This window comes from Suricata suricatta, chromosome 3 (assembly GCF_006229205.1).
Source record: "Suricata suricatta isolate VVHF042 chromosome 3, meerkat_22Aug2017_6uvM2_HiC, whole genome shotgun sequence".
Lineage (NCBI taxonomy): Eukaryota > Metazoa > Chordata > Mammalia > Carnivora > Herpestidae > Suricata > Suricata suricatta.
In genome coordinates, this window is record NC_043702.1 from 34,744,995 (window position 1) to 34,771,767 (window position 26,773).

At 39.0% G+C, this 26,773-nt stretch overlaps 1 protein-coding gene and 1 long non-coding RNA gene across 3 annotated transcripts in view; one reads left to right on the forward strand and one right to left on the reverse strand.

Moving 5' to 3' along the window:
- Positions 1 to 26,773, forward strand: part of SATB2 (SATB homeobox 2) — a 190,481-nt gene that overhangs the window by 130,191 nt on the left and 33,517 nt on the right. For both annotated transcript variants that reach the window (XM_029934145.1, XM_029934144.1), the window contains exons 8-10: positions 1,569 to 1,781; positions 5,955 to 6,110; positions 22,070 to 22,267. In XM_029934145.1, the coding sequence (XP_029790005.1) occupies positions 1,569 to 1,781; positions 5,955 to 6,110; positions 22,070 to 22,267 (567 nt within the window). The remainder of the gene's footprint in view (positions 1 to 1,568; positions 1,782 to 5,954; positions 6,111 to 22,069; positions 22,268 to 26,773) is intronic.
- LOC115287566 lies at positions 6,788 to 25,856 on the reverse strand. The gene is made up of 3 exons (XR_003906542.1): positions 25,500 to 25,856; positions 23,805 to 23,868; positions 6,788 to 7,077 (listed from the first exon to the last, which is right to left on the reverse strand). It is a non-coding gene; the product is annotated as an uncharacterized LOC115287566 (long non-coding RNA).

A 26,773-nucleotide genomic window follows, 5' to 3' on the forward strand; every position in this document is an offset into this window, starting at 1 on the left:
TTCATTGTATGGCTTATTTTATTCTTATTTGCAAAGACTTCTCTAATCAAAGCAATATGACACCCATATTGCAGAACTATCATATGGCATACTACTGATACATCCTTATAAATTGTCTTACATGATACTTGGAGTGGTGATTACCTCCTTGGAGTGCTAATAGCATGTGATATTTGCTTTGCTATATTATAAATGTATTCCTTATTTTAAAAAATTGCTTACTTTACCCTGAAGATTTCTGGCCAACCAGAGGTGGTATATTCTTCTTGGATCTAACATCTTTTTATATTTAAGCCGTACTTTACAAACCTGATAGTGTTTTCTTTGCATTCATATTTCCCTAGTGGAAATGTCTTTGGCATCTACTTTTCACAATTTTGTGTTGCCCCGTGTGTTCTAAGATACAGAAGTTGGCATTTCAGCTCTTCCTGGAGGATGGTCCTAGACTCTGGTCTCATACTGCCCTGAGAAGCGATGCCCTGAATTGGAACGTGGAAAGTGATGCCTCCATGTGAAAGTTTAACAAGAGTGCAGAATGGAAATTGTTTCGTTTTTGCCCAAGTTACTTCAGTGATTGGAACTTGGGTTCTAGACCTTTTCTTGCATGCATACTACTTTTCTCTAGATTTGTCAACATTTTCCTTTCCTTTGTGAGTTCTCTGACATGAGAGCACATGAAAACATTAATTTCCTATTTAAAGCCCTTTGGATGAGTCACGTATTCAGAAATTATCTGGGTCTATACATGGCATTCTCTGATGTGTGCTCTGACCCTCACCAGATGTGCCTGTATTTCTGTTGTTTTCACAACAGTGGGATTAGAGCTTTCCAGAGGAGGGCATCTCATCAAATAATGTTTGGGTGCCCTTTGGTACATATACAAGGATACCAATTATGTATGTGGACTGAGAAGCTACCAGAGGATTAACACAAGTTATGGCCATTTGCTCTTTTTTTTTTCTTTTTTTTTCTTTTCTTTTCTTTTCTTTTTCTTTCTTTCTTTTCTTTTTTTTTTTTTTTTTTTTTTTTTTTGCCACGAGAAACATCTATATTGAAAACAGTGGCCGGTCACACAGAAATTCAGCCAAACTTTCTTTTTTTTTTTAAGTCGATGTAAATCTCCCATGCTGTTTAAATGTCGGAACTAAATTTACCAAACTTGGCAGATTTGTAAAGCTGAGCAGGACTGCCAAGTGTTCCCAGTTTCAAGCAGAGAGAGTTCTAACAGTTCCTGAAATACTTGTAGGAGGCACCTGGTGGTAATTGCAGTTTCACAAGCCTTCCGAGCGCCTACCTTGCTAACTGGCATCTCTGTACACTGACGATTATTACAGTGATGATAAAGTGTCAGAATAGAACGATCCAGGAGAAGGCGCAGCCCTGGAAGGCAAGTGCGTTCCCACAACCCTTCCTGCTGGAGGACCCTCAGCAATTAGACTGAGGCTCTTGACATCACAGCCAGCTGGCTACACCCAACGAATAAAGGGGGAGGGGGCCGATGATGGAAACCACACACATACCTGCAGATATGACTTGGCTTGTCTTTTTTTTCCCTTCTGTTTAATCAGGGATTGTTGTCTGAGATTTTGCGTAAGGAAGAAGACCCTCGGACAGCCTCTCAGTCTCTTTTAGTAAACTTGAGGGCCATGCAGAATTTCCTCAATCTGCCAGAAGTGGAGCGGGATCGCATATACCAGGACGAGAGAGAGCGGAGCATGAACCCCAATGTGAGCATGGTCTCATCAGCCTCTAGCAGTCCCAGCTCCTCCCGAACCCCTCAGGTGAGATATTTTCACTCCGTTGACTTTTCACTCTTGGCCTTGAAAACATCTTGCCTTCGCTGATACTGTGTTCCTCTCAAAAACTAAGAGACGTAATTCAAAGATTTCTTAATGCATTGGTCATGTTGGTCTGAGGATGTGAACCTCTGATCATGTAAGAGTGATTATCCTTTACTGTGTCATATGGTATTTCTGTCCCTTTAGGAAAGTACCATTCTTCCACACAGAAAGGGCAGGCGTGGCTGGATGGGTAGGCTCTAAAATGTTTACACACAGCTACTTAGTTACCTAAGGTGGAGTCAGGGGATGGAGTTGAAGCTGAGTTTACATAGCAAGAAGACTACTTTCCTTAAACTACATAGTAGTTTGGAAGCAAGGGTTGGAGGGGGTGGTGGGTTTGGTTTGGAGGCAGGGAACAAGGAAAGTAATTCAAGCTCTCATTTAAGCACTTCGAAAAAGACAGAATGGGGGAGAGATCTGTATATAGCTGAAGCATGCATATGTCACAGCTGGATCAGAATGTTTAGGAGATCACTCAGGGATCCCCTAGAAAATGGTAGTGGGAAGGCCGGCAGGCCTTAATGATTTTCCTTCCTTGGGTGATCTCCCTACAGGATTCAATGACTCAGCTTTCCTTCCCTCCTTTTGTCCCACACTTTAAAAGCATTCTGTTCTCAAGTCCTCCTGCCAGTGCACATGTCTAGAAATGCTGTGCGCTTCAGAGATCTTAACTAAAGGGTCTACGTCTCAAGTCAGCCAAGTGTCCTTTCCATTTCACATCTGAGCCCATTCATTTCTAGCCTACTTTTTATTTCTCTCGAACTGTTACTAGTCAATAGATTTAGGATAAAGCCATCTCATTCACTGTTGCCAAGATGGTTGCAAGTTTTGTCTCAAAACAAATATTTAACAAGTACACATTTGTACAAATCAGAAAAATGGGTACTCTGAAACTAAAGGGTTTTTTTTTTTTTGCTTAATTTTAGTGTTATGAGTGTTTTCTGATAAGTTCTAAAGAACTGATTAGACATAGAAGCAGATTTCATTCTAGTAGAAGTAGTTGAGCTTTTTCAAGTACATCCATTTTTTTCACACATCATAACAATTTTTTTTAACTCTGCAATAGATTTTTAATTGAAGATTGTTTTCTGTCATGCAGTGCCAAATTGTGATACTTTCACTTTAGTCTTTGGTGAATTATGGGTTTTAGTTACTTTGAAACCAAAAATAAGTCTCTTGACTGCTTACTTTGGACGAGTGTAACCAAGCTTTTTTCTTTTTATTTATTTTTTTTAAATCTTAAGACATACATATTGAGCTATTGAGTTGGATGAGTTGTTAACTTACACTAATATTTACTTCCATTAAATTCACCAATATTGTTGACACTTTTGAAGCCCATTAAATAATTATAGAGAGTCCAGCCATGCTTCATGGCCATTTAACCAGTTCTTCTCAAAAAGTCACTTCTCCTTTTTAGAAAATAACTTAAGTCTAGGCAGTCTGTATTCCATTTCCTTGTAATATTTTTCTAATGCAGTTGTATCTTAGACACCTTTTCAAAGACCTGAGAGTTTTCAGAGCCAGACCAATTTACCAGGCAAAGCAGCCAGGGTCAGTGTTTTGCTGTACTGAACAGCAGAAAAATCTCATCTAGAAAATTCTGAGGTAGAAGTGCCCTTTGGGGACAAGAATAACAGGGAAATAGATCATTTAATTTCACAGTTTTGAGATTTCTGAATATAAATATAAAATCTTCTCAAAATAGTTTTGAGAATACAGTCATGGCACTGACATTTGTACATTCTCTGGAACTTTCTTTTTCTGTTCAACATTAAGAGGGAAGTTATTAAAGTCTTTTAAAACATTTCAGGATTACTTACTCAAACTCCTTTACATACGCATCTCAATAGTAAAAATCCTTAGTCAAGCTTTCATTTGTGAGAACAAATATTAGAGGAATACCCACTGATTAAGCTTTTAATTGGAGCCAGCCATCTAAAATACCCAGGCAGCCCCACATAGGTTGATGGAGAATATTTTCTAGACCCCATCAACATTTTACTCTCAGTTTAAAACAAATGGAGGAAATTTAAAATGTAAAATTAAACCTTCCGAGTCCCATCTCATAATCTTTCAGTTGGCTAGTATTTCTTGATGCACGTTAACAACAACAAAACAACATAAGGTTAAGAATGATCATTTATTGAGTACTCACTGTGTGTCAGGTATTGTGAGCATGTTGCATAAATTCAATCCTCATCATTTTGTGTTGTTATTCCCATTACAGATGAGGAAACTGAGTTTTTAATGGGTTAATTAATTTGTGTAAGGTCACATGATTGAGGGGTAGAGCTAGGATTTGAACTCTGGTTATTTTGATTCCAAGGCCTGGGCTCCTAGCCATATATTACAGTGCCTGGAGGGGGTTTGCTTTAGCCCCTAGGGTTCTAGAGAAGATTTGACCAGTTAAGTAAGTTGAGATAGTCAGTGTGGCTAATGAAGAAATTTCAATTAGGAAAGGCAGAAATGATATGCTAAAATATGTACTTAACAGGAAAAGCACTGTAGGTTAATTAGAAATTTTGAAAAGAAAAAGAAGTTTCTTGAAAATAAATGACAGAAAATTGGATTATTATGGGAAGACCCCAAACTAGAAAGCAAGAAGATGCTCATAAAAACAGCACCCAGTCTACACGGGGGGTTTGGATAGCACCGTGGTCCCCAGCCAGTGCTGCAGAGCCGGAAACCCCTGAGTTCAGATTATGGTTCCTTCCATTGCTGCTGTGTGTCTTTCCAGGAACTTAAGTGTCCTCTTTTATTTTCACTTGTTTTCCTTAGTAAAATGAAAATAATAAAGTCTGACCTACTGGGCTCTTCAAAGAATTAAATGAAATAGCAGAAGTAAAACACTTTCTGGAGTGCCTGGCAAATTAAAAGTACGACATACCTTATAGTTGTTACTACTTTGCAGTAATTCGAAAAAGTATGAGACAGGGAGAGAGAAGAATGCAAAAGTCAGTGAGCAATCTTATGAATTAAAGCCTTCACAGAAAATTAGGATGTTAACTTTAAGATGCTATGGAGAATGATCCCACAGTATCCAGACAGCATGCTGTGTCTCTCTCCAAATCTGCATGCTGCTTGATTCAGTGGGGGAAGAGCTCAAGGCCTCCACAAAAGGGAAGTAGTGATCTAGTGACAACTGCCTTGGTTTGGGATTCTAGGGTGAGTGCAGAAAGAAAAATTTCAGTTTAGTTCAAATCAGCCAGCTGTGCTCAGAAACCAAAATTTGGTGCCCACTCTGCCCAAGTCCTGCTCCCTGGGGTTCTGAGAAGGCTTCCCAGCCCCCGCCCTCATTACACACCACAGGCAATGCTCTGACAGTCTTTTGGACCATGGAGATGCAAATGTTTTAGGGTTATCTCAACTCCAAGAAGTACAGGCACCTTTTACATTGTCCTTCATTTGTCTCTGAAGCTGATGGGAAATCATTCAATTAAAACGAACACGGCAGAATACATAAAACCACAATATGAGTTTAAGAAAATGAAAACGGCACATCAAAGGCATTCTGAAGCCTAGTTTTATGAAATGAAATTTTGTTTCATTTCCACTGATTTCCTAGGTGAAATTAGGTGACTATCTGGGTAGCATAATGATGATAGTGATGGGAAACCATACATACTCAAATGACATATGTAAAGCTTTAATAAAGAATGAGAGAGACTCAGGGGAGTGCATTAAATTGAGTAATAATTTATTATTTAGAGACCTCTACCCATTTACTCATTTTTTTCCTGAAAGAATTGGCTCTTCCTCCTAGGTGTTCCATTTTTAGAAGGAAAGAGGTAACTCTGTGTGTTCTGCATGCTTGTTTTGCAGTTAGGGGGTGTCTTACAGTTTGGTGCCCGGGGTAGCCATTGTACCTGTGAACCATCTAGGAGACCGTGAGGAAAAGAACAGGGTTGTCAGGACGCTGCATGTCCTATAGGAATGCACTGCAATTATTTCCAATCACAATTAACCTGATTAGAATAATGGACAGGAAGTGTCCCTTTGTAGCTAATGCAGTTTGGCATCAGCTGACTGAAATCCTTTGATAATTTCTGCACAGATGGCTGGGCTGAATGCAGCACTTTTTAAATTATTATTTTCATGGTCTCTTGGTAGGCCAAAACCTCGACACCGACAACAGACCTCCCCATTAAGGTGGACGGCGCCAACGTCAACATCACAGCTGCCATTTATGACGAGATCCAACAGGAGATGAAAAGGGCCAAGGTGTCTCAAGCCCTGTTTGCCAAAGTGGCTGCAAATAAAAGTCAGGTGAGTGGTTTTTTAAAAGAGCAAAAGCGAGAGCTGAAATCAGACCATTCTCCTCCTCCCACCAATAAAAATACATCTGTTCCTATAATAATAATAACAATAATAATCCCTAGGGAACCTGTCATGTTCTGCCTTTTGCTCTACGGTTTGCTTTTATTCCCATTGGGGTTCAAAATAGAGACTAAGTTAAAATCCAGATTTTTTTTCCTTTAAAGATTTTTTTTTCAAAAAGTATCAGTCTTGAATGATTTTTCTCATAATTCTAAGCACTGCTGTGTATCCATTTTTCTCTTTCTTTCTTTTTCTTTTTTCTTTTTCTTGTATTGAGCAAAACTTAGTATATATAAAACAGCATCTTCCTGAGACTCAGTTAGCTGGAATCTTGTCTCATCCCCTCTCTTATTCCCACCAGGGGAACTGCTGACTTTGTTATAATAACCTCTTTTCTCCAGCCCCAGAGACACCTTGCCATGTCAGGTGTTCCTTTTATGTGTAGAATACAGTTGTTTTTCCAGGAGAAAACACATGTGCGGGGTGGTGAGGGAGTCCAGAATGAGTGCTAAAATTCATAACAGGAAAACGTAGAAGCTTATCCAGTACAATTTCTCAGTGTTGGGATTGTGGGGAATGGAATGCTCCAGGGAGAAGGGGAGACAGATGCTTAGGATTTTTATTTCTGTAAGCAGCAACAGTTGATGGGTTCCACTACCTGTCTCAATTCGTTTAAAGGGACAACTACTACCCTATCCTCAAATGGGTTAGGTTGAGGTGGTTACTTATTTATCCCTAGGATGAATAATTATCCAGTGCAGGGTGGAGGAAACAAAAGTTAGCTGAAGCATAATTTTGAGAATCCTTTGATTCTGAGCTTGATTTCCTCTGTGGCCTCGCATGACAAATGTTTTCATCCCACATATGTAAATGGTAAAATGGTCCAGCATCTCCTTAACAGATCTTCTGTTGTGTGCTGTAAAGAAAAGGAGTTACTGAATATTGTACTTCTATTAAGCAAGACTATTTTCAATGAAAATTAAATTATCATTTAAAAATGATAGATAGTTAAATACTATATTTAGGCTGATTATATCATTTTGGGATTAGCCTTTTTTTTCCTTACCTGTAGTTTTGCAGTAACCTTATTTTTCAGATGTTCTTAAAGGGAAAGGAGTAGAATATCCAGGAATTTAGAAGAGGATTGAAATATTCATTTCCTTGTTTACTTTCAGTGTAGTCATTTTTCCAGATTATTCTTACTCTTCGCTCATCAATGAAATCATTGAAACACAGTTTGCTAAGATACGATGTCCAGCCATAGTATGAAATACATAAAAGTAAAACACCATAGAGCCTTCTTAAACTTAAATGCATAAAATCCCATGTACCACATGGCAAAATATAATGAGAGTTGGGGCTGTTAAACGAATAAAGCTGTTAAATGCATAATGCCACTTGGCAAAACTACTGTGCATTTAATGGTTTTCCACTGTGTAATAAAGGACATATGTGGTAAATGTGCAGTGAGTATAAAAACTACACAATTGATTTTGCAAACCTACCCCTTAGTCGTGACTTGATGTAAATATCAAAGTTGCACTCAGCCCTTCTTTCATAAGCAACATTGAAGAAAAACTGAAACCCGCAGTCTGAGAGCTTGATTCAAACTGCCTGTAATCTTTCTGCTGACTTGGCACCGTGGCTGTTGGAAATGGTGATACCTCCAGCCTCCCAAAATAATTCAGGTAGCTGATTGAAAGCTGTATTTGCCAGTTGGCACAGGCTTGGCTTTCCAAGTTTTTGATGCCTCCTGAAGAACTCAGTAGCCCTGATTTTGTAGAATCTGGACGAAGACGTACTTCTGAGAACTAATACACTAAAGGGTGAGACAGGATTTAGTCTTCATGGGGATAAGTTGCTTTGAGGTTTTTCCATTTTTCATTGGGACTGTGACCTCATTCTCAGTTATGAATGGGGACCTTTATTGTAGATAGAGAGCTGACTAGACTGGCAAATCAGGTGCTAATATTTTATAAATACATACCCCCAAACAAAGTGAACCTACCTGATAGTTTTGAAGGCAGTTTAACATAAGATATTTACTCCCTTTTGTAAGTACCAGCATTTACTTCATAAAGAGCATATTTAGTGAAACTGATTGCACTATTTTGTGCCTCATATATATATTTGGCATGTATCCATAAGGGGTGTGTGTGTGTGTGTGTGTGTGTGTGTGTGTGTGGCCAAAATATTTAGCCACTCCAAGCTGCAGTGGGAAGTGGCCAAACCCTCTTTATTGGATTGTGACGATAGGGAATACAGAGATTTTCATTTCCCCTTCTGCATTCCCTTTCTTCCCACTATGTTTCTTTGGAGGGATCAGAAGTTCTTGGAATGAGTAACGAGGCATAAGAATAAGAAGGGCTCTCTATTGTCTTGGAGGTAAAACTAGAAGACCTTTAATTAGGAACTCTTGTGAACTGCTGTCAGATTGGAACCTTGAAGACCCAGTTCAAATATGCAGAGCAACCCCTTCCCTCCCGTTTTCAATTTCTTTTAAAATAGAAACGAACCCTCTATTAAATCTGATCCACCCTTTTGTGAGATGCTGTCATCAGCTAATCAGAATAATCCCTAAAGCTGTGTGTTAGGCAAGCTTTCAATTAGAAGGAGGACAAAGAAAGGAGAATTTTGGAGACATTAGGGTGATGGGCCAAGGTGGTCTATGAAGACTATAAGAGTTTAGGGACACAGTGAGAAGAGGAGTACAGTAAAGGAGTTGAGAGGGTGACCCCCTTGTACAGTTTTGTTTATGGTTCTATTGATGAAATATATTACTAGAACTGCGTGTGTGCGTGTGTGTCTGTGTGTGTGTGTGTGTGTGTGTTATGTCAGATGCATTTGCAGGCCTCTTTCTCCAGTTAAGCTCTAGCTTGTCATGCCTGGCCAGTGTATCATCAAATTCCATTGAATATCTCCTCTCTGACCTTGCCTTTCTCTTCATGGGAGAGGAGTCAAAGAAGGAAAAGCAAAAAAAATATATATATATCAGGGGGAAAGGTATGGTTATGCCTATATGTTTATTTCACCTCATTTGCCGTTTAGGATCTGTGTGTGTGTGTGAGAGAGAATCCTGAGGATTATCTTTTTCCTTTCTTCAGAATATTCAGATTGTTGATGGTCTTCATGGGAGCAAATGCACTATTGGCCAGTGATTGTTCTCTGTGAACCACGACTCCTTAGTAAACCGGGTCCTCCATAGAAGCCATCACTTAAAATCATACAGGACATTTTCTGCGTCACTTCAGTGTGACCCTTACCTACAGAGAGCCACCAGGGACTAAATGCCCCAGTGTGCAATTTTAGTGGCCACAGGAATTCCTTGTTCTTCTGTCGCTTCTTGTAATCTCCTGTTCCTCTTACTCTCGGTGGGGTTGCTTTCCCCCTTGCTCCCCAGCTGCACCTATCCCAGCCCCACATCTGGGAAGTGAGACTCCCGAAAAATGAAACACCATGGCCCACTGCAGTCTTCCAGGGCTGGCCGTGTGCCCTGTGATGGCACCTTCAGCCATGGTTCTTTCCCTTGACCTCAACTGTTCCTTTTCCCAGAAACGAATTCACTGTTTCTCTAATATACTGATCTCTTCTCCTTTTCATAGTCTATAGTAGTTCAGCTCATTGAATGTTGAGGATGATCTAAAGTTGGTGTTTTTTGGCAAGGAGAGTGAATCTTTCTTTATTATTTGTATACTCAAAGACCCAACTCTATGTATGTGACTGCCTTTTTCTACTATGTTTGGGTAAGAATAGAGTAGGCAGAAAGACAGGAAGGGACTTATTTTAATTTCTCTTCTCCCAAGTCCTCATTTAAAAATATAAACGACAACAAATGACAGAACCTTTAACAGGACATGGGGGTTTGCTTCCCTTTTTTTTGGTGGTGGTGGGGCAGGGGCTTGCTTTCTATATTAGGAAAGCATAAAGATGCTGAGGCACTGCAGAAAGGAGATCGATGACCTGGTTGTGAAATCTCAGGTGGTGGCAGTGAAAGGGCCCACCACTGAGGCTGCTGAGGTAACAGAAAGAGTCATCTGGGAACAAACAGGGCCCTAGGGGGCTGTCTGGTGAGATGACATAGGGTGCCCTCACCTTCACCCAGATTAAAGACCCTGGAATTCCCCTCCCAGCCACACACACCTTTCCACTCTCACAAGCACAGAAGCTCACACTAGGATCAGGGATAGGAGAGTCCTTATTCCGACTGCATGAAGGAGTCAGAGAGGGAGCCATAATCATGATCCCACTGCAGCTGGTAAAGATGAGTTTCTGGCCTCCGTACACAATTCGGAAATCCTTTTCCCCACAGAAGCTGTGTTCTCCCTGGTGATTGGATTTCAGTACCTTCTATGCTTCATGTACATTAGGATTAAGTATATTTTGTGTACTGACCTTTATTCCTTCCTTATCACTTATGTTTCTATCCAACAAAAATGTATTCTGTGTTCCTACTGACTTAATAAATTGTATTCCTGAATAGAAGGGTACTTAGCTTTAGATGTAGGTTACAAACTCACATTTTATGAACTTACTTCCCTATCATAAAATTTCTCCATATAGATGGTCTAATTTGCTTAACATGCAGAATGATTTAAAATATGCAGCTCTTTATGACAGATCCTTTTAAAATAAAGCAGAAACAAAGGAAAGATATACAACTCTACATGAAGGAAAACAATAGATAAATTATTTAGTTTGTTTCTTTTCTTCTTTGCTGTTGGAGTTTTTATCACATTCAGTATATGTGCTAAGATGTTTCCTTCATTTAGTCATGGGCTACCACACTAACCTTTGCTTTTGCATCTCTTAAAAATGCCCAGGCACAATTTAGTTGTACATAGGTCTTTTTTTAAAACAAACAAAAAAAAAACTTCTATTTTATGATTACTTAAGTAATAGCATTCTTATTTTTGAAAGTTAGAAAATGAAAAGTCTAAAGGCAAAAATGTTAATCACCTGTAATTCTACAGTACAGGGATAGTTACTATTAACATTTTAATTTTTTTAGTTTATTTTTTGAAAGAGAAACAGAGCGAGCAGGGGAGGGGCAGAGAGAGAGGGAGCAGGCTGTCAGCATGAGCCCAATGTGAGGCTCAAACTTATGAACTATGAGATCATGATCTGAGCCGAGACTGAGTCAGACGCTTAACCGACTGAGCCACCCAGGCACCCCACTATTAACATTTTAAAGTCTTTCTTTCTAATGTGTAGTGTGTGTATGGATGAGCACACGTGTGTTTATATCATAATTGAGATCATACTGTACAATACATAATTGTAAGACAAGTTAAATCTGTAATTCTTTTTTTTAAGCCTATCTTTTCATCTAGGAGGGTAAATTTACAAAGTAAAATATTACCTGTTATCTCATCATTAGTTTCTTAGCCTTTCAAAAATATCACACAAAGATCAAGGTTTTGACACTTTGCTCAAAAAGATGTTTGACATTTATCTTAACTTATTACATTCCCTTTATGGGAATGGCTTTACTGGCACTGGGATACTCAGGCGATCGGGAGTACATGTTTGGCTGCCCATCTCTCTGGTATAAAACGTGACAGGAAGCGAGTGGGTGTCTGGGTCTCACTCCTAATGATTTCGCTCTCTCCTCTTCAGCATGTGAGGCAGGCTGAAATGTGGCACGTGGCCTTCCTGAGTAGCCGCCCCTTCCTGCCAGGCTGGTTTCTTGGTAATGCAGTCATATCGACAGCCTATCAAGAAGCTCGCTTTTTCTACTTTTGACGATTGGGGCATGTTTACTGCAATTTCAGGGCTATCCACCAAATTCAAATGGAAAAAATTAATATATTTATACTATAATTACCATTTGAAAAAAGTTACTATGCCAAGTAGTCAAGAAATTAGATTTCTCAACATTCCCAAATGCCAGATTAAGGCAGGCAGTCAACACAATGATGTTTAAGCATCAAATTGAGCCCTTCATTCTCTGCCTTTTTTTTTTTTCCTCAGCATAATCTCAAAAGATTACATTCTATTGAGAGATTATCAGCAGAAATTCCCTCAAGGTTTCAGTTTTTATATCAATCTTATAGTGAGAATTGGTTTTTTTTTTTACTACCCCCACAATTAATTATATTAGTGTTTCATGCCCTAAAAGTAGCTTTTAAGGGAGCCCTTATTTAGATATCAGTGAAGGTTAATCATGGCGTTCATAGGCAGTTCTAAAAAGTCAGATACATTTACCCATCGTTCAAGTTTTTATACAAGTTTTAAGCACATCTTTATCTACTGCAGAAATCCTTGAGTTACATTATTTTTCCAGTTCATGACATGGCACCTTTGGAAACTTGCATGTGAAGCAAATCAGGTTGACATATTAAAACCACTTCTCCAAACTCTCCCAACCCTCTTACAAAGAGCACATTGAGTTAAATCAGGGTTCTTATAGTTGGAGAATGTTTGTGCCTATGAAGAACTCCTACCACTTTGCTTTAGAAACTGTTTAATCATCATCCTTTCACAGGGCCAAGACTAGGGCGAGGCAAGCCGGGTCCTAGGGTATAAATATTAAGGAGACACACACTTGTAGAGCCGCACTCCTTAAATTTTGTGCATTAGTTGTTTGTTTGCCTTACTTGGGTCCCAGGTCTGATCTTCCAAAAAAAAAAAAGTCTTATTCCCAGTTTCTTCTGTGTCTGTCTCCCCCGCTCCCCTTACAAGTTTTTGAGGCAGTTTGCAAAATATATAGTATTATGTTGCATGCATGTGGAATTTGGACCTGACACCAAGGACTGGAAATATTTTGGTTGTTTTCTGCTTGATTTTAGCCCAGCATGTTTTGCTATTAATACCATTCTAGTATTTAGGTGGAGAAGTTCACTCATCTTTTTGACAGATATGGATGGCTTTTTCAGGTGCATGTTCCCATGTATGCATGTATGTATGTGTGTACATATTTATATAAAATCATATCATGTCTCCACATTATTATAAAGCTATGTTTATCCCATATATCTTTGGTAAGGAGGGAGATTTTATGAAATCCCCTCTTGTCTTGAGTCCTCTGTAGCAGAGGTTAAGGAGTTGTTTTGAAATAAAATTTTCATCATTCTCAATTACAGATTCAATCTTTACAAACACACCCATAGAAATATGAGAGACATGCCCAGAGACAGCTGAAAATTGGTCCCTATGAAAATAGTTTAGAACTTAGTGCACAATTTTGAAAAATACACAAAAAAAAAGCAGGTCATTTTTAGTTACCGCATTCAAGTTATAAAATAATTAACATTGAACTGTACCCAAATGCTAAGCACAAACCTTTCTCGGGCTTAGATGACCTCCTCGTCAGGGAGTCACTGAAGCCCTTGAAAGTCTCCCTTGCAGTTAGCCTTTTATCCATTTCAGTTTTCTTGATTAGGTTATCTTGAATCATTAGGGGGTTTATTTATTTTAATAGACACTTATTGGATTCATGAAAAGAGAATTTGGTGACTAGGAAACAAGAGCTGAATATTATCTGGCTCATTTCACACTTCAGAAGAGTCTCAACCAGCTGAAGAGAAATCCTTTCACAGTTACAAAAGTTTGTTTGGGGACTTTATGTGCTTCCATTTAGAAAGCGACTGTCTGTGGTTAATAATATGAATTTTCTTTTGAGACACTCAGAAAACATTTCCTTTTGGTTACATATGCTGACATTTTCTGTATTGAGGATGTGGGTGAGTAAATGGCCTTTTACATTTCTGTGCAAGAAGCTTTGAGTCATTCTCCTGAGAACTGTTCATTTGCTGACTTATTCATTCATTGGAGTTCCTAGAGGTGCAAAGACCGGTGTGTGTGTGGGGAGCGGGGTGTCTTACTATTTGTAGACTGAATTCACTTATCAGCTCTGTGTTAGGTGCATAAGGCACATTACAACATAATGACTATGACAAGGCTCTGTCTTCAAGGCAAGTACAACCTTACTTAACAGGAGCGGTTACTTACTCTGTTTTTCTCTTTGTAGATCAGACTAGGCTGTAAACTTGTGTTTGTTGATAAGCAAATGCTGGTTTATATTTATTCTGAAATATTATAAAAACTAGAAAAGTTGTTGCCAACATAGAACTTAAAATTTTTAAAGGAAAAAACATGGGGCTTGGGAAAAGTCAGAGTCATTACCAGTGTCCTGGGGTAGGAAAATCACTCGGTACACAGTGACATTTCAGTACCACGGACAGGAACACTGTTCTTCCCATTTTCTTCCCCTCCCCCCTCACTTCAAGGTATGGCTTGGAACTTATGGGATTCAAACCCATATCTACTGGGGTCCAAACTCAAAACACTGGTCATATTATTATTTTGTGAAAGACTTCCCTGATTATTTGGACATTCTCAGCCTTTGGTATGTAGTTTAGAGAATGTCACTCTGTTATTGTCTACTTGAAAATTTTAAAACTTTAAAATTTTAAAATTTAAAGTTAATTTAAAATTTAAAATTAAAACCTTAAAGTTTTAAAATTTTCTACAGGTAAAATAGATATTGCCTTTCCTGATTTGCTTTTAACCCAGGAAAGCTGTAAAAAAAAATTCTCATGTGAATAACAACAATAACAACACACAGAGAGAAAAGAAAATGGTTAAAATGATAAGAACAGATTTTTAAAAAAATTATTGACATAGTATGTTCGTGATATATGTCAATTTTTGTGTGTGTGAGAATGGAAACTCCTATTGGTTTAACATACAAAGTATGTGCTTTACCATTACCAGGTCATTGTGAATCCTGATTTTACTGTTGAGAAAAAAAAGATCTAGGCTAGAACAAGTCGTGTTTTGACTTTATCATAGACTTTTCCCTAAGGACTTGTTGTTAGGAAGAAATGAGGGATGAAGAAAGGAAAAGAAAAAAGAGAGAAAAGAGACACCTGGGTGACTCAGTTTTTTGAGTGCCCGACTCTTGGCTTTGGCTCAGGTCATGATCTCGGTTTGTGGGTTCAAGCCCCATGTCAGTTTCTGCCCTGATAGTGTGGAGCCTGCTTGAGATGCTCTCTCTCTACATCTCTCTCTACCCCTTTTCCATTCACACTCACTCTCTCTTTCTGAAAGTAAGTAAACTTTAAAGAAAAAAGAAAGAAAAGCTCATTATTTCTCATATCATTTAGAAGCTTTCTATTGCTCCCATGGCCCATACAATTAAGATGAATTTTCTTTGCATGTTTTTCTTTATAATCTGACCCTCCCTCTGTTTCTAGACTGCAGTAGCCCTACAAAGTTGCTTCTGATTCCTGAAGTGTGATTATTTTCTAGATCCCTGCATTTGCTGATAATGTTATCTCTGCTTGGAATGTGCTTCTGATCACTTCCTCTCCCCACCTGGTGAAATCCATCTTTATCTTTCAGGATCCATCTTACATGTCATATTCTCTATGGTGATATTTTTCCTGAGCTTCATAGCCTGAATACTCACTTCCTTGCTGGTGATCTCAATTCACCTTTTCAACAAAAGTAATCGAGACAAATGATATACATAACATACCAGCACATTGCATGACACATAGTAGGTGAGTGCTTGGCACAAGATTACAAACGGAATTAATGTTCTGAGAGACCTGTCACTGTTTGCATTTATATATTGTATATAATGCATTCATATATAATATAAATTGGATCATTCCCATTTTCTTTATCATATTCATGCATTAGAGATGGGAGAACAATCTTCAGAACATTGACAGGGTTCCTTCCGAGAAATAGTGCCCCTCTTCAACTATAGCTCTTTGAATTTGAGGCTGTAAAACATGCCAGTAGGCTAATTTCTATGCACTCAGATAATTTCAGTTCACTCTAATGAACATTTATTAAGCATCTTTTATGTGTAAGGAATCACATTGCTCTGAGAATGCTAAAATGAGTAAGAAACCACCTTTTTCCCTCCGCCCTCCATCAAGAAGCTGACCATTCTTTTTCTTTCTTTTTTTTTTTTTTAATGTTTACTTATTTTTGAGAGATACAGAAAGAAAGAGCATGAGCAGGGGAGGGGCAGAAAGAGAGGGAAACAGAATCTGAAGCAGGCTCCAGGCTCTGTGCTGACAGACTCTATGCTCACAGACTATGAGATCATGACCTGAGCTGAAGTCGGACACTTAACTGACTGAGCCACCCAGGCGCCCCAAGAACCTGACCATTCTGATGGGAATGTACACATACCCACTTGTAATAGTAATCATCATCAAAATGTGGCAGAGTATAATTAAAATGCTTTGGGGTCATATAGAAGTGAGCAAACAGTTATCACAGATCAGGTGATACCGTGTCAGCTGAGCCTTGAGAAGAATATATCTTATGGGGGGCAGAAGGTTGAATATGAGACATACCAGCCAAGGGAGTAACATGAGCAATATTAGCTGTGCTCAAACACTTTTAATTCACTCGGCCTCAGTTCTACCATACTAAAAATGCTAAACTGACTGTACGAATATTCATCCAACCTCAGTTTAAAATGAAAGAGAAATCACAGATGGGTAGGTATATATCCCACAGTCCATGCCTGGAGATGGAAATACCAATCATCTTCAAAGTCTGTGTGTAATTCACAATGGCTGGAGCACAAAGTCAATAGAGGAACTGATGGGAGATGAGACCATGAAGGAAAAACAGGAGCAAATAGTGATTCTCATTGTTGCCTTTTTAAAAATGCTTTTTGAATTGGGAAATAGGGATGTGTCATTTAGGTATATCTCTAATAAAAATTTCCATTCACTAAAAGATAAACTATGGGATTATTCATCTTTTAAAAAGAAATAATGGCACATTTCTTCAAATACTAAAGATTCCTAATACATTTACAACGTTATTTGCTTTGTAAATTTAGATTGACAGGCAACTTTTCCAGAACATATGGATCATAAACAAACTATATCTTAACTAGTATGGATGTCATCTCACCTGCATAGTTGGAAAGGGTGGTCAGCGTGGCTTTCTTGACTGAAGGAAGCGTTTGTTTAAGAGGCTAATTAGATGGCTAAAATGAGATGTTTATAAATATTATTCACTTATGTATTGAATGCTTGGGAGCTCTTTAACCATTGATTACTCAGGATGCGAACTTTAAACTTCTATTCCTTCTCTGGATTCAGAGTTTGAAGGTAAAAGAGTTTTAATCATAAATTCCTTGTTATCATTACACTTAGGCTTCATGTATATTTTTCTACGTTAAGTTTTTTGACATTTTTTTTGTTTTTATTTATTTTATTTATTTTTTAATGTTTTATTTATTTTTGAGAGAGAGAGAGAGCATGAGCAGGGGAAAGTCAGAGAGAGAGGGAGATACAGAATCTGAAACAGGCTCCAGGCTCTGAGCTGTCAGCACAGAGCCCGATGCGGGGCTTGAACCCACGAACTGTGAGATCATGACCTGAGCCAAAGCTGGATGCTCAACCAACTGAGTCACCCAGGTGCCCCAGACATTTTTTGTTTTTAACAAATTTTAGAGTCACAGAAATGTTGTAAAATAGTACAGTTTCCATATAACCCTCATTTAACTTCCTCTATTGCTAGCATCTTACATCATCATAGTACAGTTATTAAAACCAGGAAATTAACATTGTTTTAATACTATTAACTAACCTAAAATGTTTATTCTAATTTCAGTAGTTTTCCCACTAATATCCATTTTCTATACCAGTATCCCATCTAGGGACCACACTGCATTTAATTATTTCTCCTGAGTTTTCTTCAGTCTGTGGCCATTCCTGAGTCTTTCCATTTTCTTTTCCTTTTTTCTTAAGCTTATTTTTGTTTATTTCGAGAGAGAGAGAAAGAGAGAGAGAGAGGTATATCATGAGCAAGGGAGGGGCAAAGAGAGAGGGAGATAGAATCCCAAGCAGTCTCCTGGATGTCAGCACAGAACCCAATGCAGGGCTCAAACTCACAGACCTATGAGATCATGAACTGAGCCAAAACCAAGAATTTGATGCTTAACTGACTGGGCCAACCAGGCGCTCCTATTTTCTTTTTTCTTTCTTTCTTTCTTTTTTTTTTAATGACAGTGCCTCTTTTGAAGAATACTGATAGGTTATTTTGTTGAACATCTCTCAATTTGGGTTTGTCATGACTCAACTGAGGTTATGTATTTTTGGCAAGATGACTGCAGATAGTGTGTTGTGTCCTTTGGGGTGCGTCATACCACAGGATTCATGGTGTCCGTGTGTTATCACCGGTGATGTTGCCCTCAATCACCTGCTCAAGGTGGTTTCTTTGTACTTTAACCCGGATGGCTAATTATTATCTGCTATTTCTGACAAATAATAAGGTAACAGACCATGGAATGTGGAGCTGGAAAGAGAATTTAGAGACCATCTTTTGTAAACTCCTCCTCTTCCGGTTATATTCTAGAAGCTGTAAAAGGGTAACCACTTGCCCAAGGGTAACCCAATCATTTAATGTCAGACCAGGAACTTAGCAGTTAGGTCTCCGGGCTCCAAGTTGAAAATTCTCTGAGCTTCCTAGCTGGACATCGCTTAGCCACAGTTTTACCATACTAGAAAGGCTAACCTAACTACATGAATATGCAGCTAACCTTTGGTCAGAATTTACAGCCAGACTAAAAGAGAAACTACAGATAGGTATATACCCTGCAGTCCATAGTGCCTGCTCACAGAGCTGACCAAGACTGAAAATCAGATAAACTTCTGTATCAGCGTTTTTGAAATGAAACTAATTCTCCTGGAATTCTCCGCATAATGCACAGGGAACAACAACAACAAAACCTACTTGAGATTTTTAACAGAAAAAGGAGATTTGTTTATTAATAATTCATGAGTTCCCATTGAACATGCACGACAGAAACAGTGCTATTCAATAGAGAATACTGTCATCTGTCACTGTTTTATTTGACATTTACACTTTTTTTTTCCTGATACTGCAAAACTTTCTTGGACGGCACGCAAAAATTATATAAATGGAAAAAAATCCCAATGTGTGGGGACTCTATCTCTTCTGCGGTGGGTTCACACACAGTTTCATACATGTGTGTTCATGCAGCAACATGGGACTTTCTCACACATTTATTAGCCACCAAACAAGCTAATAAGAGACCCCCATTGAGAAAACAGAGATAAGGATCCCAAATGGGCTGGTGGAAGGATCATGTGAATAAAAAGATGGAGGGTGATATGGGAAGTGGGGTGGGAGAAAAGATTTCCAGAAGGTAAGTCTACAAATATGTGGAATGAGCAGTGAGCCAGAGCTAAAGGAAAGTAAATTATGGCTGCCGTGAAGAAAACTGACAAACATAGATTGCCATTTCAAATGCAAAATAAATATTTATAAATGGCATTACCGGGGCCCTACTAGTAGGGGATGTCAGCATTCAGTGGAAGAGCAAGTCAGAGTTAGGAGCACCTTGCAATTTTGTGCTACTTTAAGGCTCTTGACAATCTTTCTGCTCTGTAGGTTAGTTATTATTTATAAAAATCACAGAACCAGCTGATACATTCATAAGCTAATTATTGAAGCAGCTGGGTACACATGGTGCAATATGTCCAAGGCTGTGAAGTATCACAGATTTCTTGGGGCCTGCTGTGGTGGGGGTGCACTGTGGAAGGCTCCATCCCTTAATCTGATCAGCCAAGCAAACACTTTGTGGGGAAACTAGATTAATAACCCTCTAAATACCATGAATGTGCTTCATCTTCAAAACCGGGTTCCCTTAAACATGCTATTAGCTCAGCTCCATCAGGGATTTGAGGAAGTTCTCTGGTTCCCTAAGAACAGGGTCTTGTTGGCTACCTCTCTGTGCCAGAAATTAATTTGGTTTGCTTATGCCTGCACACATGATCACACTTGTGTCTAATCTGCTCCCTAATAGCTTCAAGGTCAGGACCTTGCATGTCAGTGGGCAAATTGAGCACCACACTTCTTAAAGACTGATGGCAGACAGCACACAGTCCATAACGAGGCCTGTAGTTTGTTCTAAGTGATTGTAATGAGTGCAGATTATAACAGCGCATATAAATCAAATGCAGCAATGAATGTTGTGCGAGACATTCCGAGTATCATAAGTGGAGATACCACTCAGCTGTCACCTGTCTCCTTTCAAGCTGCAGCTTCCCACAATGCAGTTCACTCCTCAAGCAGAACCGCAGGTGCTGTGTCCTCCTTAAGGTCTGGGTGTCTCAAAACTTCGTCTTTTCACAGATGTACGTTTTTGTTTTTATTTTCTATTAAGTGATTGGTCTCTATACTATAGCCTTCCCTGGGAGATGTTAAACATACCTGTTTGAAACATTTGAAAGAGTTCGGTTGGAGACTTATTCAGATCTGTAAAGAGCTAGAGAGATAGGAGCTCAGTTTTCCACAGATGGTTTATTTTCCATTTCAAGAATTCTTTCCTTTGTACAAAGAAACCCTTGAGGAACTACTTTGGGACTAGGAGATTTTTAAAAAATATTATTTATTACCTGATAGGGATAAAAAATGTAATTGTCTTCAATTTTCATATACATTGCACCTTGAAAATCAGCGCTTACCTGTCTCTCAATTGACTTGAAAGAAATCTATGGAAATACTTGGAAAAACATTTCCAAGCAAATGATTCGATATCTTGTTTTCATTCTTCCTAACCCTCTAACTCTCCCCAGCTCCCAGTTTATTGCAAGAAAAGATCAGGTCTGCGCAAATGTGGCCTCTCACTTGTAAAAACAAGGCAGTGTTGTGTTACAGATTAGTTTATAAATCCCCAGTGGCTTCACAGTTCAGTGCCCACAGCTGCTGCAGATGGGCCTGGGTTTTTGTCTCTTCGCGGTGCTGCAGCCGGCAGTTGAAGGAGAAAATGGAATGATCAGGTTATTAACATGGAGGCCGCGAGGAAGAGGCTGCACAATGAGAACAGCTGGTGTTGCTGTCTTGGCTGATGCGGCGGAGATAATCAAATCTTGCCTTTTTTTGGGTAAAGGCAGAAGACACAGTGGAGAGTTAGACAAACAACAGCTTACGGTATTATATAGGGTTTTTATAATGCATGTCAGGGACTCTCATTGGCTTACAAGTTATGATATAGAATTTGTTGGGATTTGGGATTTCATTTTTACAAAGTCATTTGTGTTTCTTTATTCACCTTTTCAGAAAAATTCTTACGCTTTTGCAAGAGGCATGATGTGGGACAATTCTTGTTTTTAAAATTAGCGATGTAGCTTGGAAGTGATGGGTTAGAAAGCTACTGGGTAAAATATTTTGACATAAGTCAGTGAGCGATGTTGACAGCATCCTCTGTATTATTTTCATATAATCCATCATTATTTGCATTACATTTTCTTTCTCATGCAGTTTCAAGCGAGAGAACATCCGGATGCCAGGATTGGGAGCACATTTGCAGGTGTGACCCGACCAACTGCCCACCTTTCTGCAGGTGTGGCTGTGGCGGGACAGTGATGGTTAAGTGGGCCGAGGGCTCAGGGCATTCAGAGGTTGAGAACACATACAACTTTTTCATTCTTGCTAAGGTGGTTGTTTTTATTTTGTGGAGTTATTGATAATTCTAAGACTATTTCCTTCCTAGAGAATTCGGTGCTATTTGAACTTAGACCTTTCTCCTTCTTTAGAATTCACTATGTTGATAATACAAATTTGTTCATTTTCACCCTTCTTTTAGAATGGAATCCAGTTGGAAAATTTTTAAAAATTGTAGCTGACCAACATGAACAATTTTTTTATTTTTTGGAGAATCAGGTAACTGTAATCTTACTTGAGTATCTTTTACAAAGGAACTGGAAATTAATTGAAAATATATTCAGTAGGAAGGGTAATCAGAACATTAAGAAGAAATAAGATTCTTGGACATTGGTGTAACCACCTATGTGGTCATTCATTGGTTTTTCAGAGTTGTCAGGCTGTGACCTCAGTCAGGCTGTCCTCTGCACCTCTGCACCCTACGCATTAACTCAAGTGACCTTCTCTCCCTCTAGGGCTGGCTGTGTGAACTGCTCCGCTGGAAGGAAAACCCCAGCCCAGAGAACCGCACCCTCTGGGAGAACCTGTGTACCATCCGTCGCTTCCTGAACCTTCCCCAGCACGAGAGGGATGTGATCTATGAGGAAGAGTCGAGGCATCACCACAGCGAGCGCATGCAGCACGTGGTCCAGCTTCCCCCCGAGCCAGTGCAGGTTAGCACCCCCTTCTTTCCCCAACCTGAGCGAGGCTGTTGATTCCGGCAAGTGTCAAGGGTCAAAGTGGCACACCACATCACCTCCCATTGGACAGTGTCTCCTCCCATGTCTCTGAGGACCGGGCAGCCAGTTCTCACAGTGGGCATAGCATAGCAGTGGGGGAAAATGAGGGAGGAGTCAAATCCAGAGGCAGTTGTTTTCCTGGGTGTTTTGTTTGTGGGATTGTGAAGCCAGGGCATGCGTGGAGAATTCAACCTCCCAATCAAGAAACAGTTCATAGTTTCCATCAGTTTGTTTATTTTTTTAAAGAAAAAAAAATCTGAAGTAGCTAATAAATTAATCTGAAATCCCTCAAGGAATGACTGATTAGGCTGAGGAAAAGAAATATATCCATGTGAGTTAGAAAATACCATTGAACTCAATTGAATCTTTGAGAAATTTTGATAGGTTCTTAGAATTTTATGGTGAGTCTTTGCTGTTTTTGATTTCCTCTCTGTTAGATATCCGTGTTCATTTGGGTTGCATGTTTTGTTTGGTTAGTATTTGCTCTCTTTGAGAGAAATAATATTTCTTTCTAAAAGCAATTGAGTTTAGGTACCGAGTCTTGCTACATTCTAAAACCAATGACTTCTAGGAAGAAATATTAACTAGGTTAATATCCCAATGTTTGACCACTTCTGAGTTTTGCCCACAAATTTTTTGGTGGGTTTTGAGATTTGTCCTATTGTCCAATATCACTGGTCCCAACTACCACCTAAGAGGACCCTGCAGGGTTTCTGTCTGGGCCTCCTTTTGTGTAACAAGAAGAAAGCAGGAATGCATGCATGTGTGTGAAGAATGGAAGAGAAGATGAGGAGAATGAAGGAAGCATGGAGTCTATTTCTTGATCAAGATATCAAAGGAGGCATGGTCAAGGACTTGGCAAAATGCTCTACCCTGAGGTGTCCTTAATTCCTTTCACTTCAATCCAATCTCACATGCCTGGGGGAGAAGCCAGAAGTCAACAGGTTCATTATATTACTTATCATCCAAATACTGACATCTCAGTCAGTGCTTTCATGTGGTCATTGGTCATTTTCCAGAGTCACAGAGCGAATTGCCCAAATGATTAGACTCATGAATTCGTACAGCTAAAAGCACCTAGAAGCAGTCTCTCAAAATGATCACAGTGAACTCAGAGCAGGTTGGTGATAAGAGTACACAGCTAAGGGGCTCCTGGGTGGCTCAGTCGGTTTCGCATCCAACTTCGACTCAGGTGATGATCTCGCAGTCTGTGGGTTTGAGCTCTATGTCAGGGTCTGTGCGGACAGCTCAGAGCCTGGAGCCTGCTTTGGATTCTGTGTCTCCCTCTCTCTTTGCCCTTCCCCTGCTCACACTCTGTCTCTGTCTCTCTCAAAAATAAATAAACATTAAAAAAAAATTTAAGAAAAGAGTACACGGCTATGTGGTGGAGACTGCTGTCCTGGTCTTAGACTTATGCTAGGGGCTGCTCATTCCCCAGAGGCGAGCCCAGGGCTTACCCTTCAGGACCCACCTTTCCCCTTTCCCGGTCCTGTCCTTTCCTGGCAGAGGCCTTGTCTAAGCATCAGGGCATCTTCCTAGAGATAATTAGACAAATATGTTAAGTCATACAAAGCATGGTTTTTAGATTTTGAGATTTAGTAGAAATTAAAATTAAAGAGGGAGCCATACAAGTTCACCAGCCTTTTCTTTTGAAAAATATATTCATTTGAAAAATTCAAGGGAAGGTCCAATTTATTATTCATATCACTTTATAAAACAAATACTTCTTAATATCAACAAATTAATGAAAAGGATAGTCTCAGACAAAAAATATTACAAACTATATAAATTCAGTCATATGAAAAACTTCCTGTCACCCTTGTTTTTCTTCTTTTGATGTGAACTAGTCAAAATGTCTGTGTTGAAGCAACGCAGGCCAAGGACTAGGTTCAGGGAACTACCAACTTTGTATGGACTTTTCATTCAGAGTCCATCTTACTTCAGTCTAGGTGAAGTAGAATAGAACAGAATTGAAAAACTGATTGTAGACATTTATAGGATCCAGTTTTTACCATAAGATGAGACAGAATTGGAAATTTAGAGAAATTTGAGATAAAAATTCTAAAACCACTATAATTAAGGCTCTCCCTTCATTTGGATGATGGTTCCTGTACATTTCTTTCTCCATTCTTTGTTCAGAAGTTCTCATCTCTATGGGCTCCCTATGTGTAAGGTAGCTAAAAGGATATTCAATATAATATTCTAAATGACCAGTTTGAATAAAGTAAATCTTAGAAGCCAACTACTAATTGATTTATGAGTTTTATTATTTTTTATGTTAGTATGTCAAAACTAGAGTGTGCTAACAATATTTAATGACTAGGAAAGACTCAGCTTGTAATTTTCCTGTAATAGCACTTTGTGGCTATTCACATTAACTTCTGATATCACTAAGAGAATTCACTTACTCTATAAAAGGCTGTTCCTATCATTCAGATCTTAGCTAAAGAGTTCACAAATAGGGTAATTTTCTCTGCATTGATTTTGCCTTGGCCATTGTTCTTGATCCCATAACTACTATAAAACTCTTCAATATATTAACTGTTTTGGGGGGACATTTTTTGTTTTGTTTTGTTTTGTTTTTACACTGTGCCAGTCTCTCCGTGACACTGCTTTGAAATCCTGCATTTGTTTGTCAGCAAAATAACAAAACTTTGGATTAATTTTATATTACAGTCATGGTATGAAAAATTAAGAAAAATAAATGGAACTAACTGGCAGAACTCCCGAGACTGGAGAATATAGTTGGCACAGCTGCAACTTAGAAGGGACTGTATTTTAAAAGATCTCAAACTACTGAAAAATAAGTCTATATTTGTGCCAAATTTAAGCCATTGAATTCAGGATTAGGATTCATTTGTGCCCTTATATCAACTAAACTTTTAGGGAGATGTAATTATTTACATGTTTTGGGAATTTTAAAATTCAAACATAGGGTAATACTAGTTTGGTGATGTTACACTTTGTCTAATTAGGCAGAAAATGCACCATCATTAAATTCTTAAGTATAGGTGAAATCAGTGATTATGAAGAGCCCTTATGAAGTCTACTCCACTTGTGGTTATGGAAAGGTGCCGTTTAAATTTCTTTAAAAGTAGTTAGGGTATACTATTCATTGATTTTTCTTAAATGGTAAAGATATGACCCATTGTGCATAATTACCCACCAGATTAGTCTGTTGAATTTGGGCCCCATTGCTGTGCTAGATGAAGGAAGGAGCTTCATGTCATCATTCACTGCTTTCTGTGATATGAGAAGTCCCTTAGAATCTGAGCGTCTTTTCTCAAGGAAGAGAGGAAATTGTTCTTGCCATTTGTTTGCAGATAGTTTACATATTGATAGTCCTACATTTCCTGCAGTTGTGTTTCTTTGTTTTAAGCCACAAAGAGTTTTAAGATTTGAAGCCTACACTTCAACGTCAGGAGATTTGGATGATTTTATGTAACAATGCATAAAATCAGATCTGATCCATTGGGCCACATGGCTGGAGCTGATACTCTCTACACAAGGCATACAGTCACTATCCTGCTGCAAGATCCCCCTGGCCCACACTGTGTATGTGCACACACATCCTGTCCACTCGACTCCTTTACACCTTGCTTCTGTTATGTCACTCTACCCCTGTAAGGCCACCTTGCCTCTGTGACTCCAGCTCTACACCCTAAAGTGCCAAACCAAAACTGCATGTGCCTTTGCCCATGGTTCTGATTTCTTCCATGGTAGCTATTATATGACATTTATTTTTCTAATTCTAATACCTAGCAGAATCCTTTGCATGTTTACCAAGAAATATGTGTTTGATGAAATTTCCCTTCAGAAATGAAGCTAGGTTATAGTTGAGACCAAGTTAGGCTTGGGCCACTTAGGGATGCTGTCAGCGCCAAGACACTGTGGTCCTAGAAGACTGAAGTTAGGAATCTAGACCTCTCCAGATGAGGTTCAGCTTTGGTGTCCTTTGAGGTTACCTGCTTTCTCCAGTTTTCATTCCAGTATTCTAAGCCTCTTCAGAAACTCATGTAAATCTGCTGTGTAGGGTCACCTGGCTGACTCAGTCTGTGGAATATATGATTCTTGATCTCAGGGTCATGAGTTTGAGCCCCACATTGGGTGTAGAGATTACTTTTTAAAAAAATCTCTACTGTATAAAAGGTAACTTTTCAAGCTCTGAACACATGCTGTAAACTAGATCAATCCATCTTCACCATGACCCTTAGGGGGGGTAATATTGCCTTAGGGAGTGAAGATGGATTCTTGGAGAGCATAGATGTCTTCACTTTACAATAGTTTGTGGCCCTCCCTAGGGACACAGTAAATAAAGAGATAGTTAGATATTTCTGGTATTAAAATTCCATGAAGCAGGGGAGATGATTGGAGGGGCAGGGAGGAGGAAATGCTTAAAAAGTTTTCTGTTTTCAGTCCTTGTATAAATAAGGTGAGGAG